This window comes from Filicampus tigris, chromosome 3 (genome assembly GCF_054856515.1).
Source record: "Filicampus tigris isolate MCC_2025a chromosome 3, RoL_Ftig_1.0, whole genome shotgun sequence".
NCBI lineage: Eukaryota > Metazoa > Chordata > Actinopteri > Syngnathiformes > Syngnathidae > Filicampus > Filicampus tigris.
Window position 1 is genome coordinate 9,165,847 of NC_141219.1, and position 19,171 is coordinate 9,185,017.

The 19,171-nt window shown below is 38.6% G+C and overlaps 1 protein-coding gene across 4 annotated transcripts in view; it reads right to left on the reverse strand.

Moving 5' to 3' along the window:
• Positions 1–14,721: 14,721 nt before the first annotated feature.
• The window catches only part of LOC147149794 (protein diaphanous homolog 3-like), a 76,329-nt gene continuing 71,879 nt past the window's right edge, over positions 14,722–19,171 (reverse strand). For all 4 annotated transcript variants that reach the window (XM_086026594.1, XM_086026595.1, XM_086026593.1 and 1 more), the window contains one exon: positions 14,722–16,129. In XM_086026594.1, coding sequence (XP_085882720.1) covers positions 15,771–16,129 — 359 coding nt within the window. In that variant the 3' untranslated portion in view covers positions 14,722–15,770. The remainder of the gene's footprint in view (positions 16,130–19,171) is intronic.

Below are 19,171 nucleotides of genomic sequence, written 5' to 3' on the forward strand. Positions count from 1 at the left end.
AAAAGCACTTGAAGCAATAAGGAGCCTTGGAAATGCTGCTGAAATCTGTTTTACAGTATATTCGTTACTGTTCCATAAGTTAATATGTGTAAAGCATTGTATTCAGCCAACCTACTTAACATCTTCTCTTAAGTAAAAAGCCATCACATTTGCACAAAGATACAGCACGGTGATGCATATGAAACGTTCCGGACTGGGTTCAAAATCTGAGCTCGGATGTTCCTGTGTGGAATTTGCATGCTCTCCCTGTTTTCTGCAGGTGCTCCGGTTACATTCCAAAATCTTGCATGGACTAAGCTGCCCAGAGGTGTGAAAGTGAATATAAATGATAGGCTCCTGTAGCGGTAATAAACATCGTATGAAACAGAAAGTGGATTATTGAAATAGATTGATTTGACAAAGCCTAAAAAGATGAACAGCACTCTTTCCCACCCCCTTACCTGTGTTTTTCATGTGTTTAGACACAGCCAAAATCTTTTTGTTGTATGGGATTCCAAGTCTTTGGGACCTGTAACATAGTACATCATATATTGTCCAACTATTCAATGTGTACAACACAGAATACATCCATTCTGCTACAATACCCCATGGTGCATTTTTGATGTTCCACAGATTTAAAAGCTCCTTGGAGTTGAGATTATTTGGAAATGTGACTGGTTGCTTAAAAATGAACAGGTACAATATAGACCTTTTCCCACAGTGAGAAAAGCAAAAATATTCTGGTTAGTAGAATTATGAAAAAGAGCATGCAAGCAGGCAAAAAAAAAAATTAAACCAGTCTACTTCAAAATGCATTAATTATACATCTTTTCTAAATGAACAGTCCTGATGATATTGAATGATCTCCCACCAAAGATAACCATGTTTTAATCGCTTGAAGATTGAGGTATCTAAAGTCATGTTCTTGCTGTGCATATTTTCTCAGAGCTTTTGCAATTTTCAACAAATTTTCCTTCGAGCTAAATTGTCTTCCTTAGGAACATGCATTGTCATCTGCCTGCAGTTTGTAGTTTATCCCAATAATGCACATCAGTGTTTAAGATATGCAGTATAACAGCCCAAGAAGTGTTTTGTGGCTACATTTGACCCAGACATAGCTCTACGTGGCCAACTTCCCACACACGACTGCAAACAGTATAATGAGTTGACTTGCTGGCTTTTACGTTTGCCCTTAAAGTACAAATATTTGATAGTATATGAAAGTTGTTTGCAATTACACACCGACAAATATCTTACAATCCTCAGTGAGACATTATCATGCAATGGTGCAGTGAAAACTCAGGCCAACATGGCACAATATGAACACAGCCTGGAGCTTTTCCTGGGGGCTTGGCACTGGCATCAGGAAAGAGTGTCATGCAACATAATGTACCTTTCTTTGTCCTCCAGGATGGTTCACATTGAATGCTTGCTATCTCCGCTTTTTTTTTCCAGCACGAAAAGCGAATCCTTCGCAGAGTGTGAAACTGTCAGTGGAAGTAGAGAAACAACTTTATTAAACAATAAATGATACACGAATTCATGACATTAAGACACAGGATGAACATTAGTTTGTCATACATCATCAGAGCGGTCAAAAATGTTGCATCCTAATCTGTTACTGAGATGTTTAGACATGTATTGACTTATACTTAATTATTTATTCATTATTTGTTTCAATAACTTCCTTCCACAAAATGTGACCTAGTTATGTTGATGATCGTTCACACGCACATTCACACCTACAGAGAATTTGCCTTATATCAACCAAACATACTTGCATAAAGAATCCATGCAAACACAGGGAAAGAATGTTCTGTATATTTTACAAAGGACTAGCACAATGAAAAGTTCAAACCTCAAAACTGTGAGGAAGCACGGCTTATAGTTGAATCATTTCATTTTTGTTTGTTTGCTTAGGGGTTTAGTCAAACAAGCATTTCAAATTGATTATGCCACTCACTATTTCAAAGCAAATCTCTTTATCCATTCTGAACACTCTGGAACTAACCAGCACCATACTGTATGGCCATGACAAATGTAAAATCAATTCTACCAGTTCACACATGCACGCATATATTATGAACTCATAGACTGTCTTGAGTATCCCCCTGAAGATGACACTTAGCAGCTTGCAATGGGGAGCTGTGCACTCACGAGAAAGCTTCCAGTGGCTCTGCATTTGGAATGGGAGGCAACACAGATGTCACAGCTATTAATGATTCAGGAGCTTTGTGTGTGGGAGGGGTGGGCAGGGAGGAGTGTACAGCACCCAAGAGACAAGTTCCCTTTTTTTTACCAATACTTATATGTCCCTATATGTGAATCTATTATTTGTGTCTTTTTGACAAGTTGCACAGAACTTTATGATATATAATAGATCAAAGACGGGAAATATTTGAGCTGTATGATAGGCAGATAGAGCTTTTTACCAAAGGCGACTACACAATACAATACTGACACAACAGAAGGTGAATGGTTAATAAGACAAAGAAAAAAAAACACATGATTCATTCATTCATTCATTATCCATACCGCTTATCCTCACAAGGGTCGCGGGAAACCACATGATATTTAACAATATTTTAGCAAACCCCTCGAGCAGTCGCATTCTCTCTAAAACCATCCGTGAGGTTGAGGATTTGGGGTTCAGAAGAGACTAGTACTAGACAGAGAGGAGTAAGGATGAATCCCCATAGGGTCCATATCCGAAAGCCCCTCCTCTTGACCTCTGTTATATGACAACATTTGGCTGTGCAACAATTCCTCCAAACACATTTTGTACCTCATGTGGTAGGAGAGAGTCGTGATGAAATAGAATTATGCAAGTATGTGTCAGAGCAGGTACGCGGGTCACAGTCCACACAACAAACCAAGAACAGGTCAAGATCAAGACGGATTGTTTGTATAAATCAAGACAATCTGATGGAAATTGTATAAATAAAGGAGGAACAATATTTTAAGGAGAGAAATTCAGCAAGAACATATTCATTAAACAGTTTTATTATATTATCCATCCATCCATTATCCAATCCGCTTATCCTCACAAGGGTTGCGGGATATTATATTATATTATATATTATTATTTTATTTTCCTGGTATGCACTGTAGATGTATTAAAATGTGTGATGTACATTGAGTTCAATCTCACCAACAACGGCTTGCGTGTTGTATGTGTGCTTTTAAGACGAGTGGGTAACATTTGGAATATGTCTGGTTAGTTTTCGTGGAAGCGATGGTGTGAGTTTTGGCCCGCTGCAGCTGCTCGCGCGTGTTCTCATTTATACTTGTTGGTACTGTTCGATAAATACTGAAAGTGCATCGGACATTGTGGCTCTCTTTTTTTTTTCACTTCATTTGCCATATGGAAAGCTTGCTCGTAACTTAAATTATGTCTCGCGATACGAAACCAAAAAAACCCAATGAAAAGTATTTTTTTAAAAAGTGACGGCTAAATCAATCATTAGTTGGAGCACTTGTAAGGCAAGGTACCACTGTGATGGGCATTTGTTGTTTTCACATCCTATGAAAGACCATTCATGTGCTAAAGAGAAATTACTGTCGTTAAACGTGACTTTTGCCAACTCCAGCATAGTCATATTCCCTTGTTGCCAACTGTTATACAACAACCCCTTAAACTACTCTCCTCTTCAAAAAAGCAACAGAAAATACTGAAATGTAATACAGTGTGTACCTGATCCTACTAAATCCTTGTTGAATATGAAGAGGGGTTTTACTCCCCACTTTTCAGTAGATGCAACTGGACTGAAGACTTAACAACCAGCATGACCGACTTGGCTTCACCGGCCTGCCTCAAGTTGGGTCTCTGAGCCATCTGTGACATGTCTTCCTCTGTCATCAGAAATCATTAGAAGGATAAAGAAGGGCTGGGATCTGTATAGCTATGTGTAGGCTCTTGCAAATCATCTCGCGCATCTTTTGCAGTGCTGCTTGCCTACATCAATCCCAGCCATCCTGGCCACCAGGGAGTACAGTGCCATCACATTGGCAGATAAACAGCAGTAATGGCAGAAGGCCACTCAGTTCTGCTCGCATTGTCCAGTTTGGCTCCTGCAGACAGCTAAAAGTGGCTATAATTGTTATAATTGCAAGCAAGAAGCACTCGCACGTTGTTGAGAAATATACAAGTTAAATGACATGAGAAAAGATAAATATGCTCCTTTCCTCCAGAGGACCATGCTTCTTGAGGGATTTGTTTTAGCTTGAATTATTGTAAGCTTCCGCATTCACTTGAGGTGTCAATCAAAATCAATCAGACGTCCCTCCCTTTCTCATGAATAATTTTAATTCCTGATTAATAAATAATTGCCCGCATGAAAAACTACTAAAGTGACACTTTTATGTCTCCTTAGCAAGTTAAATTAAAATCCATTGTACGGTATTGTCAAAGAAAGCAGATCCTTCAGGGACTACACAGAGAAACACAGCACAAGTTAAGAATATGCTTTTTTCTCTGTGCATCGAAAACATCCATCAGTTGTATGTCAGGAAATACTTTTGCTGCCAGCAAAGTCTCACCCCAATCAATTGCTGTGTGTTTTACAACACGACTACTGTACATTTCTTACCTGTCATGACTTGTTCTCAAGAAAAGGAGAAGCGGTTCGGTAAATGAGGCAATGTTTTTTTTTTCTGTCCAGCAACACAAAGTGTTCTTGCTTTAAGTGGCACTCTACTTATAGGGGATAAAGAAAGAAGCAGCCAGCCACTGTGCTTTTCTTAATACAAGACTTTACATGTAACCAACTCAATGGAACTGGGATGTTGATAACTCAAAAGAATGTTTAAAAAGATCATTTGAAAATGCAGAATTATAATAACAGCATGGTTTATGTTTAAATTCTCACTGATTAAAAGTCATAGTTACATTTGGAGGTATGATATTTTAAAACAACCTAAAAAAATGACAGCAAATAATTGGGCTATAATGTAGAACAGTGACCATTAAGGTTATTTTTGAATAACTATAATTTGACTCTGGATGCAGTTGGGGCTATTTTTCAAATGATGTTCTGTGTTTGTGCATTTACTGAACTTTTGAACAGGAACAAAATCTCAGATTTGAGAAAAATCCAATTTTATAATCACAAAAATTGTGTTTTTAGCAGCAACGCCATTCACTTTTTCCACTATTTTATTGATTGAACATGATCAGCCCAGGCACACATGTCTGTAAGAGGTCCCACAGAGTGGTGTGTGTGCGCGTGTGTGAGTGTGTGAGAGAGAACAAACCTAATTAAATCAAAGAAATGAATACTGGTCAATAAGGAACAGATGTGGAAGGTAAAAAACAATTCTGCAGCATTTAAGGTTCCAAAGAGCACTTTAGTCACCATCATTTGTAAATGGCAAACAGAGAAAACTTTCAAGAAGGCACCTAAAGGGCCCTTTCGCGTCTCATCCAGCCTGATGGCGCTCGAGAAGAAAAAAATTCCCCCCAAAACAGACACAGTAGTAATTTTAGCCTTGTTTTCGGATGGTCTTTAGCAGCTTTTATCCCGCCCACATTTAGCTTGAAAAAGTGGTGATTGACAACAACCTGGAGATGTCAACATCAGAATGACGCCAGCACAATTCAGTTTCCTTGGGTGTTTGCTGTTATTTTCTGTTATTCCAATCACCCCCCCCTACCCAACCACACACACACGCGCGCACTCCCCCCACCCCCGGTGACGTTTTTCTGGAGATTTTGCAAAGTAGAGCAGATTAGTTTTGTGAATTGACTCATACAATGAAGAAATTGGTCCGGAGCAACATCAGACATCTGCAAGTCACTGCAAATTGCATTCAATTTCACAAGATGAAGAGATGTATGTGTGTGTGTGTGTGTGTCATTTAAGCATATACACTTTATTCCATTGCCCTCAAGTGGTAAACAACTCAATTAAGGGATTGCAGCTGAACAAGAAATGTAACAGGCCAGAAGAAAATTATTACATACCTATCGACAACATTAATAAGAAACAGATATGAGAACGATTGAGCAGTAGGTGAACTTAAATTTGAGGTAAGAAAAGATAAGAGATGTTTCCAATATTTTGGTGACTTATCTTCATGAAACTGGCATCAGTATGATGGATTGCAGTTCTAAACCAGCAAAACAACAGGACCTACCTTATTGTTTGTTTTTTTCTGAATCACATCAAAATGCACAAGACGCTAATGATTTTTGCTGGTGAGTGCTCTCTGGTCTTCTTCAATCATGAAGAACACGCACACGAAGAGGTGTCTTTAAGATTCAAAAAGTCCAGCACTCACATTCAGCCCCATGCGTCCATGTCTGCGTAGAACCTCTGACATTTGCAACAAAGTGAAAATCCCACACGACACTAGTTCAGAATGTACTTACATGCACACTAAATCTTTTAACTCTCCAATAAGGTTAGGTTACAAGGATCCCTCATCTGTGCCCGTGGTAGTTTAGTTCTTGAAATATTGGTGCGATTTCAAAGGAGTGGAAGTCGGGCTGTTCCCAGAGCAAAGCTGCAGCTGACTCAGACACTCCAACCCCTCAGCCCCAAACCACACAGCAACGTTATCTGCCAAAGGGGGAGAAAAAAAAAATATCAAGGAAACACATCAAAGTTCAGTCTCTGGAGCATTTGCGCTCATAGAGTATGAGTCCATCTATGGACACAAACACATCCATAGAATTGCTGATTGCTCATGAAATCACCATAATATGACTCATAATGAAAGATTATTAGGCCTCGCCATGACTGGCAGTGTTCCAGTGGAACTTTGACTCCAACACACGCTTTGAGGCTTTGAGCATTTACACGCTTGCCACGTGTTGGTTCATCTGACCTGACCATCAGACCTGAGGGAGAATTAGAGGGATTCAGCTGAATGTCAGTACGATGCCTTTCTCTTTAATGCCAGCACCTCAAAGTCCACAGAAGCAAACAAGTGCATTTCACTCCATTTTATGTTTTGTGTTGCTTTCGCTGCCAGTGAATGGCCCAAATGATAGAAAATATGGAGCTGCAGCTATAATAGGCTTCAAGTTGCACATAATCTCTGTTGTTGTTCATCTCAGAGGTGTTTGATGGGATTACTTAATTAAAAGGGGGGCAGCCCACTGAGTAAGCCTAAGCACTTTTTCCATGTTGTGTGTTAGTTATCATGGACATAAGGAAAGGGTTCAAGAATTTCTGAAAAGATAAAACTCCACTGATACAAACTCATCCATCCAAAATGAGCATCCATTTTGTCATAAATTTTGTTGACATGTAATTGTTGGCAGGCTTGACATGCGCTTACATGTCAAGCATTAAGTCATTTACTCACCCGCTGATTTACAATGCAGGGCAGCGAAGTCCTGAATCAAAGGGATTTTTTAAAACACTTTACATGATCTGCAAATTTGATGAGACAAGCTGTTTATTTGCTCGGCATCTGTGGCTTTTGGCCCTAAACTTTTTTTTAATCTTAATTCATTCATTAGGCAAATATATCAGCGTCTTCTTCTACACTAATCCAATTTGCTGAACACGTGTATTAAATATTCAACATATGTGTGTGTGGGTGTGCATATGCATTCAATATTGCCTCAAACGCAACACACAGGAGCGGAAGGGCTCTCAAACAATATTAGTTTTCATCATATAAATGTTCTTGAATAGGTCTCACTCTCATGTTATGTGGCTGTCATATTGTCTGGAGTCTCTAGGGAATGATGTGCACACATGGAAGATGACAAATAAAATGAATTCAAATAAAAACAGACAGTTACTGTCGTATAAATAGTGACACTCTGTAGAGGAGTGTTTCTAAAAGTCTGCAAGTTTCTTGGAAATGGAAAGGGGAAAGTGAACTACATGAAAAATGCCCTTTTTTGACAAAAATAATTGACAGTCTTTTAATCCGCTTTATTCTTCATCCCCAAGGTAAAAACGTTTTTTTACAATCTGTGTGCATTATGTATTGCGTGCATTACATGCATCCCTAATGCTCAATGGTGTTGCTTCCCCGAGCAGTGTGGGGTTGCTGTTGTGCTTAAGGGTACACTGACAATTCTAAGGAAGCAGATTAGAAACTCTCCAACACCTGACGTCACTGTCCATATTTTACAAATCTCTAACTGTCAGAAAGCAGAATGATTACGGATTGAGATATCCAGTGCCAGCATATAAATATTTTATTATTTATATATATTTTTTTTCAAATAGTAGCATGTTCGATTATGCCGTTTTGGCACATGATTACATCGGTGTCTTGAACTAGGTCACTGTTTCGCTGTGACATTTCACCTTCCATGGCCTTCCTTACCTATGGCACTCTTGGTAGACATATTAGTTGAATCCGGTTAAGATCGTGGAGTCACACATTGTCACATGGGCGAAGCAAAGTTTTATTTTGTGTATCATCCGCAGGAAGCACACCAAGTTGACGTTCTTTAAAGAGTGCTTCATTCTTTACACAACTACAGTATGTGTATTAACAAATTGCTAAATAACTTGAAATGGCAGCCACATCGAGATAACTCAAATGTTTCCATTTAGTTCCCTCCATATACACACATAGAAAGTTAAAATGCAATCAAATGTGGCTTTAATCAGCTCTTTGTAGCAAAAACCATTTCATTGGTTATTATACAATTTATATTATACAATAGAGGTACATATCGAACCGTGGGTTTTGTGAACGGTTACACCCCTACTTATCTATCTATCTATAATACATTTTCAGTTTTTGCTGTGTTATTTCTCAATAAAATAATTATTGCAAAATAATGCAATGTTATTTTAAGACGTCACTTCCGGGTCGTAGCTTTAACTGTACGGCGCCACTGGCATAAGCTTGAATGACGGTTTGGAGAGATTTTTACGCCCTTGTCCCATACAAGGACATTCACCTACAGAGGGATAAGGTATGTATTAAATGTTAACAGTTCACAAAAGAAAATAACTATCCACCTTTTTCTTCAGTGAAATGGCGTCCTGTGGCGTAATCCGTGGTATTACCAGTGTTGAACCACTAGAGGGCAAACTATGTTCAAATTGTGCACAATTTTACAATAATAATAAATATACTTTTATGAATAAAACCTTTTTATGAATAGGCCTATGATATTATTGTATTTTTATATTGGTCATGATGTGGTACCGGAGAGCTAATTTATTTTTAATTCACACTTTTTCCTTTGGCGTGTGCATGCATCAGTGTCGGCAAGTTGATAAACAAAAGGCTTGCTGTTTGCTTTTCAAATGCTTGTCATAAGCAATTAAGTGTGACTTTTGGGAGGAATGAACAAGATCCCATCTAATTTCCTTGGTGCCCTTCCTGATATAACACTGATATCGGCATATGACAAATGATAGTTGTTAGCGTGATATTGATTCGAACTTCCTGTATTTCCAGAACTGGGCACCCAGATTACTTTGAAATTTGATACCTTTCAATGATGTGTCAAGACAATTTATCTTCAACTAATAATACATTTACAAAGCTTTCAAGCTGCTCACAATGTGCATCCAAGATGGGAAATTCCTCTTCATACATGTACCGAAGGCATTTTGTAATGTTGAATTCTTGTGATAAAGAGGGCCAGTTCTTTAAACTAGATTCATCGTCTTGTTTAAGAAAGCTGAGACTATCTTGAGCTGACATGACATGTCAATCGGCTAGAACTATCAATCTGAAAATAGTACACTTACTACTACTACTTAATTAATGACAAAATGCAACCCAGGAAAGCCAGCAGCAAACCTCGTGGGCCGAGCCCACTCAGTCCTTGATTTGTAGTTGTACACTGCTAAGGACTGTGGCAGTGTTCCATGTGTGTCTACCACTGGGGGTCAGACACCCTGTGGCGACTCCTGCCAACGCGAATGCTAGTAAACTGCCAACACTTCCCTGCCCTGCTTCTGAAACAGCCCTATTTGCTTTGCTCGTCCTCCACCAGCTTTCAAAGAAGAAAAGAAAGTTGCGTATCTTCAAATTACAGTGCTGGCATTACCTTTTGTGCTGACTGGTGAACCTGCTGAGTTATTAGTGTGTGCATGTTTGTGTTTGTGTGTGTGTGTGTGTGAGGGGGGGGGGGGTCACTTTTCAATAGGAACAGTAAGTTGCAATTCCTCAATTCCCGCTGATATGATCAAATGTATTCAGACACCCATTAAAGGTATATATACATATACATATATATATATACATATACATGTATATACATATACATGTACATATATATACATGTACATGTATATACATGTATATACATATACATGTACATATATACATACACACACATATACATATACATATATATATATACATATATATATATACATATACATATATATATATACATATATATATATACATATACATATATATATACATATATATATACATATACATATATATATACATATACATATATATATACACATATACATACATACATATACATATATATATATATACATATACATACACAAATGCACACCGCTGTTCAAGTCACATTCTTTTTGATCATCCTAGTTGAGAATGCAGTTCAATATTAGACAATATATCAGAGACATGTTTCTCTTCTTGTCTATCGCTGTGGCTTTTATCCTATATGTCATTTATCAAGTTGAGTCTGGTTGAGGCTTGAATCATTTGTTTTTCATTGCTTTGATGTCATGTTGATATACTTTAAAGTGACTTGCCCACGGTCCAAGCGGCGGAGGAACCCGCTTTTCTATTGATAGAAAACATATTTAGAGGTCCATCATAAGCACAGTATTCTGATGGAATTACTTTTATTGGATTCATTTAATAGAGAATAAAAAAAAGACAAAGCAGTGCACACGTCACAAAACATCCTCTATGGTAGGTATGTTCACATTTCAGCTGTGCACACATCTAGGTGTGTGTCAGAAGCCTGGAAGGGAGAATGTGCGTAGCTTGAACGTCTACAAACAAGGCACTTAAAAAAAAAAAAAAAAAAAGACAGGCATCAACAGCAGAATATGGCGACTGTGAGCATGACAATCTTATTGTGTTGTATGTACACTACTTTGTCAAAAGAATTTGTGAACACGTGTAGTTCAATCTGCAGGAGGTCTAAAAGCATTTCATTCAAAAACCCGGTTGTGATTGACAAATTTGTTGTTTCTTTCGAGCATCCCAAGGGATTCTCCTTTTTATTTCTTTAAATGTTACTTATTGTTTTGATGATTGACTCTTATAACAAGAAAACACAGATAAACATCACAGCAGGGCAGAGAAACAAAGAAACAAATGAAGGAGGCCAAACATTTTCGCTAGCGTAACGCAGTGGTGATCAAAGACGAACAAGACTCACAAATACACACCTGCCGGAACAGATGGCGGTTGCCCCATTTCACAACAGAGAAGGTAAGTACCGTGCAAACAGGTACAAGGAACAAGAAGGGATAATAGTCAAAAGTCAGTGGCTTATCAGCTTGATCTTTGCACTACTGAGAGAAAAGAGCATAGCTCGTCCCTGTGACATTATTAGTTTACCAACAGTCGCATTGTGGATCTGAGCCCCATGCCGAGGATCCCCTACTTCAGTGCTGCAAGATCAGTGGGATTCTGGCACCAAGTCAGGCTCTTTGTTGCAGCCTTATAGCTCAGAACTAAGGAAAAAAACTCTTTGGTAGTGGAAATGGAAAAGAAAAAGCGTACACATAAAAAAAAATACACAGCTCAGTCTCTCAGAAGTCCAATTTATTAGATGTCAGGAGCAAAAGTTTTGAGAAGAGCAGAGGATTCTGGCATTGATGCACTGAGCAATTACAACAATTCTTTCAGAGGTGTAAACACGGAGACACTGTCAGGAGAGTATCGGCTGGGCTCGTGAATAAATGCCTTCTTGTCTTTTTAGGAATGCGGTAATCCGGTCTCCTGCATCTGATGTTAAGAATCCAAATAATTAGATCTGCTTTTATATGAAACAAAGACACTGCTGTTTTCACGGGTAACACAAAGAAAATCAATTAATGCAAGAAATCAGTTTAAAGCATTTTTTTTTTCAAATTGAGAGTCAATGCCCCCCAAAAATCAGTCTTTTTCCACATTTTTTTTCTTTTTTTTGTAATCAACAGTTGCATAGGAGCGATATCATTATTAGAGCAATTGGGCATGCAAACAGTGAAGCACTTACACTGTTTGACCACCATGTCTTGGATATTCACCATGTATAGCACTCGGCCGATTGTTAAAGAATGAACCACTATTGTGCGTCATAAATGTCTCTGTCCTCTATGGGGAGATTCTGAACTCATGCCAGATAAGAATAACCAATGTGTCACAAAGAATATTTTTCTTGAGCTATCAATTATCAAGTGAACTTGACCCCAATCGATTTGCCTACAAAGTTTGCCACAGTTATTTTGTATATTTTTTAAATGTATTAGGGAGAGCTGGAGTGCAAATAAAACAAATGAAAAAAAAGACAGCAAACATTGCTTGAAAAAAAAAAAAAAAGCTCACAACGCAAAACATCACTTCGCCATTAATATAAAACGTTGTGAGCCTTAATCCTAATCTACATTCTGCAGCATATTCCTTTATTTTTTTCCACCTCTTTCACCCGTGAGGTAGTTGGCATCCCATGCGTGATTTTAAATATTCAGAAAACCCTTGGTAAATATCGTATTAGCAGTGAACAGCCAGAATTGAGGGCCTGGGGATCTAACAAAATGAGCGGTAAATTATGAGTTTCAAGAGAACTTCAGTTTACGTACTGGAAAAGTGTTCTTTTAGCCTAAAGAAGAGCAGACTCAGACCTGAGTCAGTCTCCTGAGTCCAAATCCACCACTTCCGTTTGACTTCTTTGCAAGGCTCAGCAGCCCCAGCGGACCAACTACAAAAGATGGCTATGGCCTCTGGGATTGTGTAGAGTCAGAATAAGAATTACATGCTTCCAGGATATGAACAACCAAAGAAGCATCCAGGCAGCAGTAAGCCTCTAAATTGTTTTTAGCAAGCCAAATCATTAGTGCACAAATGTGCTATGAAGGACAAAGCAATGAATGGCTTCATCTTTCCTGCTTTTAGCCTCCTCTACAATGTAACTGACACCATCAACAGTAGATGACAAATGATTCCGCGAGAGGACTGGAAAATGAGAAAAATAGTGACGTAAAATATGCATAGCTTGATGTGCAGAGGCTATTATATATACAGCTCTATGTTCACTCTTTAACTCAAGGGGAAAAAATAGTGACAACTCTGATCTGTTTTGAATTGCCCACCGTCGGTAGAAATCCTCAGATGCTTTTTAACTTCATCTCCAATCAAAGAGGCCCAGATTGCAGTCTGCTTCACAACATGTTTTGTTCCCCTTTATTAGGCCTATAGATAAACCTCATGGCTGAGAGACAGGCCTGTGAGTAATGAAGGCTCCCCAAGTGGAACAGAATCCAACCCCTTTATGCTCTCAGTCTCAATTTGCAGATTTCTTTTTTCGGCAGCAAAATGGTTTGCCAAATTCAGAAACGCGCATCGCATTGTCCGAAAAGCATAAAAGCATTTAAAGAGTGTGCAACATTTAATCAAGACATGTTCAGCCTCACCTTAAAAAGATGTGGAGATGGCTTTTTCATGTGATGCTCTCTTTGAAAAAAGGTTTGTTAAAGTTTTAAAAAAAAAAGATATATAATACAAAAACATTGCTTTGTCTATTAATTTTGTTGTCTCTTGAACCCTTGTATTGTACGTTGATGTTTGGTGAATGTTTTTCATTAGTGTCTCTCCACCTCCTCCCTTTGTACGGTTGCATACTTAAAACAGCTTGAATCCACATTTTTATTACACCTTTGTTACATCAATCCTCTTCATTTTTGCGAAACAAACTGTTGTCTGTTTTCCTTATGCAACAGTACTTGTGTGCCACAGTTATTATTCAAGGCAAAGTTGCTCTGATGTGAACAATCAATTGATTCATGCCGTAGATGTCATGTTGCATTCTTTTCCTCTCCGTCATTTTAGCATTCTATTATATCTTATTCTGATATCCATGTAGACGATCTGTATCGAGCAGATAATACAGTGGAACCTGGATTAAACAACACACACTTAACTGATTTCAGATATTAAAGACAGAAAATGGTGTGCAGTCCTCTCAAAACACCCCTTTGTACAGTATGCGCCAGTCTGTCAGTTCCGGAATTGGCCGCTGCTGTTTACTGGGACTGTGGCGCAATTGACAGACCGGGTTGCGCTGCTGTTGTCGCAGATGGGCTATAAAGTGTAGACTAGAGCCGGCTCACAGACGGAATCCCACTGTACAAATGTTTTTCAAATGACTCATTTGATGTACCTTTGCAATGAGGGACAATGGTCTAATACACAAACTATATTACAATATTGGTGTGATTATAGTTTTCAGTGATGTAGGACTAAACTGCATCTGGCTGGGGTGCTTTGGAACTACCATTTCAGTGTATTCAGGTCCTAGGCAGGGAGAATTTGAGAAAACACAAATTGGTGTGTTCACCCTGATTGGATAAGTTAAATATGTTTGCTACATACATGGAGGAAAACCCCCAAATATATGCAGTTGTAGCTCTTCTGGGGGAGAAAAAAAAAAAAGAATACATTAGCATTTCTCTGACAGTTCCAATCAACTGAGCATTGTTATATTTGCAAGGGACTCATTCTTGACGCAGTTATTGTATTTGATTTCAATGGATTAGTGTACACAATGTTGCACCCAAAACGGGCTTTAGTTTGTTGCAGAAAAAAATGCAGACAATGACGGCATCTGTCGCACAGCCACTATTTTATTGCAAATTGCCATATAAAAGGAACAGTACAATATCAGAGTTGAGTATGCAGCAGTTAACATTTTTATTCGCAAATCATGAAAGGTATTTTAAGACTTTAGGTACTGCTTGGGTACACAGTAATGTTCCGGCAGCAAAAAACAAGTTCAACCAAATTTCATTGTCAAATAACATAAAAATCTAATAATTTCCCTTAAAGATATACAATTATATAGCAAGTATTACAGTAGAAAACATCTTTAAAAAAATAGAAAATACAATACACAAATAAGGAAAACACAACCTCAAATCTTAGACTATAAGAGAGGTATTCTACAATAAATTAGTCAAGACTTTGAATGCTCAAAGCGAATAAGTGTCATTTGATCTGAATATTACTAATAGAGCATTCACTCATTATAATTTAGAAGGATTTCATACCAAAGTAGTTCACTTTCTTTGGGGGGGTGGTTGTTTTGCCGGGCATTTTGATTTAATGGAACAAACCTACTGAACTATGTGGAGTCTTTTGTTGAAAACTGTCCAAATATAATGAAGTGTTAAATATTTTGTATAATTTCCAACTAAATCCATTTGAGAGCTTGCTGACAAATATGATAGGCTATATAAGACAAATACATGTAAAATTAAGATAAATACAGGAATATTGAATAAAAATAAAAATTTGCATCAGGAGCTTGTATTAGAAAGTGCTGCGTAGCATTATATGTTTGACTAAAATTAATGGTTTTGGACACAAGAACAAAAACTGCAGTATCAAAGGTCTGATTTTTTTTTCTGTTTAATATTTACACATTAGCCACACAAAGACTTGTATTTCCCCTTGAATCCATTTTCTAAACCAATGTGCTATTAAGTCTAATTCTGTTGAGCGTCAAAGATTAAATTCTTTGGATGGTACTAACACATTTTTTTTTGTTATACTTGTGTCCAAATTGTAAAGCAAATGTTTGTTTGTATTGCAGAGTTTGAAAACAGTCATGTGCTACTACATACCTGTACAATTTCGGTTGGGGGCCCTGACTACTACAAGGCCCTGAGTTTAGCTAACAGAGCTTCTACATTAGACTCCCCGCTGGCGCTAGAAAGCACGGCACCTGTGGATGACATCTGAGAAGCCAGAGGCTCCCCTTCATCTCCTTTCTTGATCTCTGTAAGTTTAAGGTCTTCCCGCACCGCCACTCTTTCACTCTCTGACACATAAGTGTGTCTTGGGGTGTTCCTGTACCCGGGTCCTGTCTCTGAACACAACGCCGCTTTGGCTGGTGCTGCTGAAGCCACTTGGCTCTCAGACTCCTTGGTGGGCGCTGGAGCCTTCACCACTGCAGAACTGGCATTTATATTTAGCCGAGTGCGAGACCGAAGTAAAGTTGCCTTCTTGTTTTCTGTGAGGGGTGGAGGCAAAAAACAAAACAGATAAAGTAGTGAGCAGAATTGTATGATTAATTAAAGGATGTGGATTGTGGAAGTTTGTAAGCAGAAGGATTGTTAGATGAATGCAAGCAAAGGAACTTAATCAAATTACACAGAAAACAACATGGAAATTGTCAGTGTTTGGCAAACACGATGCAGCGACAGGAATAAAAGCAAAGAGAAGCGAGAGGAACTTGAGTAATGGGAAGCAAAGTGAATGTACGCATCGATTTACTTGACACTGTCTGTTGGGATGGAAACATTAACATGGATGCACACGCCATACCATAGATTTGCTGCAGCAGGCTTACAACCAACACAATATGATGAAATAGATATAGCTGATCAACTGCAACAGAAACTCAACAAATGTACAGTAAATTGTCTTAACCCCCCCCCGTCTCCAAGTCTCTTTCACTTTCCTCATACTTAGTGTCCACCCACACCCACTGGCACACAAGGCCGAGCTCGGTCCACCGCCGTTGGTTTCTTCATCATTATCTATTCTCTTCATCTCGCTCCCTTCTCCCACGGTGGGTCTCATCATCCTTATTTACTCCGAGTCCACCCCCACGACCTCTGCTACAGTCCCCTCTTCAATGCCCGTTTGCATTCATATTTAGAACAGTCAGTCAGTGACCAAATCAGACCTGCATTCTGAATTATAATCCCTGTGAGTAGAGTTTAGACTTCATCATCAGTATGTGTGTGCTGGCAGAAGAGGGTGAATCCATATTCATGTGACCTTGAGAGGGAGATGGGAAAGGTAAGGAGGGAGCGCAGACACCACTGCATTTAAAGTTTCCTGAGCACGAGATGTCTGGAAAATAGGAGTCAAACACAGCCGAGCAGAACAGAAAAGGCTGCTCTGTCAGCCAATCGGTAATGAGTTTGGAGCGTGGCCAGTCAGTCATGACAGTGTGTTTTATGGGCACACTGACGAATGACAAGGAACGTCCCTGAACACAAACTCTGACAAATAAATAAGGATATAGGGAGAGTAGAGAGAGACAAGATAAGATAGAGCAGGTTGCAAAATTAAGCAAAGTAAGTTTTCAATCACAGACGTCAATGTAGCTTTCACCACCTCACCCCACCCGCCCGCTCCCAAAATTGCAAGACACAATAGAATTTAAAAAAGGGCGCGATTAGACTGTGACTTAACACTATTGAAAAGCCAAGACTCATTCTATAATTCCATTCTTTCTTGTTCTGACATTTACCCTCATAACAGCTTTGCTGCTTTGATGTGTGTGCAATGCCTCACAAACACATATTACTCAAGAAACACACTCAGAGCTAATGTGAAAATTGGCAATCGTGGTATCAGTAAATTGCCTTTTAACATCCAACAGCCAGAATGCTGCTGCTGAATTGAATGCCAGTCATCTTGGACAAGCAGGTCGGGGTGTAAATACTTACACAACATTGCCAATTCTTTTCTGCAACAAGGAGTGATTCTAAATGAGTAAAATAAAATGAATACCGGTAACTGATGGAGCATATAAGATATTGATTCGTATACTGTACATTATTAGCTCAAAGTTTACTATTACCGATACCTCTTATCTACCCTTTTCATTTTTGTCTTAACATTCTTAAAGCATTCAAGCATTCAAGTGGTGAACATGATCAAAGTGCACTCAGGTTAGGTTTCTTCTCACACTGCCTTTAAGTGACATGCTCACTCACCCGTCCTTTGATATCAAATAGCTTCTCGATGTTTTCCTTCAAGGAAGCTGTAAAGCAAGGCTGAATGATGCGAAGAGTGTGTCATCTCTCAGTTGCTAATGTAATGCAAGAGCTGACACTACAAGTCAAGCGCAAGTCGCCAGCCGGTAACTGTTTGGACTGAGACTCGAGCGTGTTTAACTAGACCTACAGCAATGGGGCAAAAGTAATGTTAGGCCCACTTAATCAATAAATAATTAGGGAAGAGTTAGGGCTACCCCTGAATCCTAATTCTTCAGTTTACCAAGACATTTTGAAAGAGCAGAATATGTTGTCTGGTCAGGCCACTGATTACAAAAGTAATGAGGTACTGCTTAATCTGTCAATCAGGGGCTGAAGTACACATTCATTCCCTCTGATTTGTAATTATCAACAGTTTCGGCAAATGTCTGGTTCCAACTTTGAGAATGGTTTGGAGAAAACACTAATCAGGAAAAAACTCAGAAAGATCTACAAAGGAAGGCTTGGATAAGTTGGAGCAGAAGAACTTGAGCACCCTGATCTTTGAGCCCATCAAACACCTTTGACATGAACTTAGAAGGCCATGTCCCAGGCCACACCTTCTGAGGTGCTTCCAAAGCCTGCATCGCCCGTTATTAATGAAAGAAAGGAATGAATGAAAAAAAAAGACAAATGGAAAAGTATGGAGACTAAACCTTTTTTTTTTTTTTTTTTTTGCTGGAGGAAGAAGGCAACAGCTTTGTCTGCAGATTCAATTGTAACCTGTTATTTCTGGCAGTTGAATTTAGATATATTTTTTAGTTTTTAAACTGACTATAAATGTTCTTCCAAATCAGGGATTCACAAACCGTGACACTAAAAGGTTATGATTAAAAGTATAATGGCAGTCTGGCAATTTCACATTCGTACCAAAGGTCGTTGTTTAGGAAGTCTTCTGCAGACAGCAGCTTTTGATACCATCACGGCAGTTTTTGCGGATGCCAATTGTGATAGTGGTGTGTTTCTATTCTCCAATGGACAGCAACAATATCTATTTGTCCTCCCTCAATTTTCTCAAAGTTTGAATTGTTCAAGTTCTCAGTCTATCTTCTGACACTGTCAAAAAAACAAAATTGTGGTGGACAAATTGTTTCTCTCAATTTTGCTGGACGAGTCTTGAGCTCTCAGCTCGACTGTAGATCGGCTACCGACATTGGTTATACAGTGAGAAGAAGAGTGGTGAAAAAAAAGGACTAATTACTGTTCAATAAAAAGGTAAACATGCTCATGTATCTGATAAGATCGTATTTTGTAAAAATGCAAAAGGCATTCAATGCTTTTTT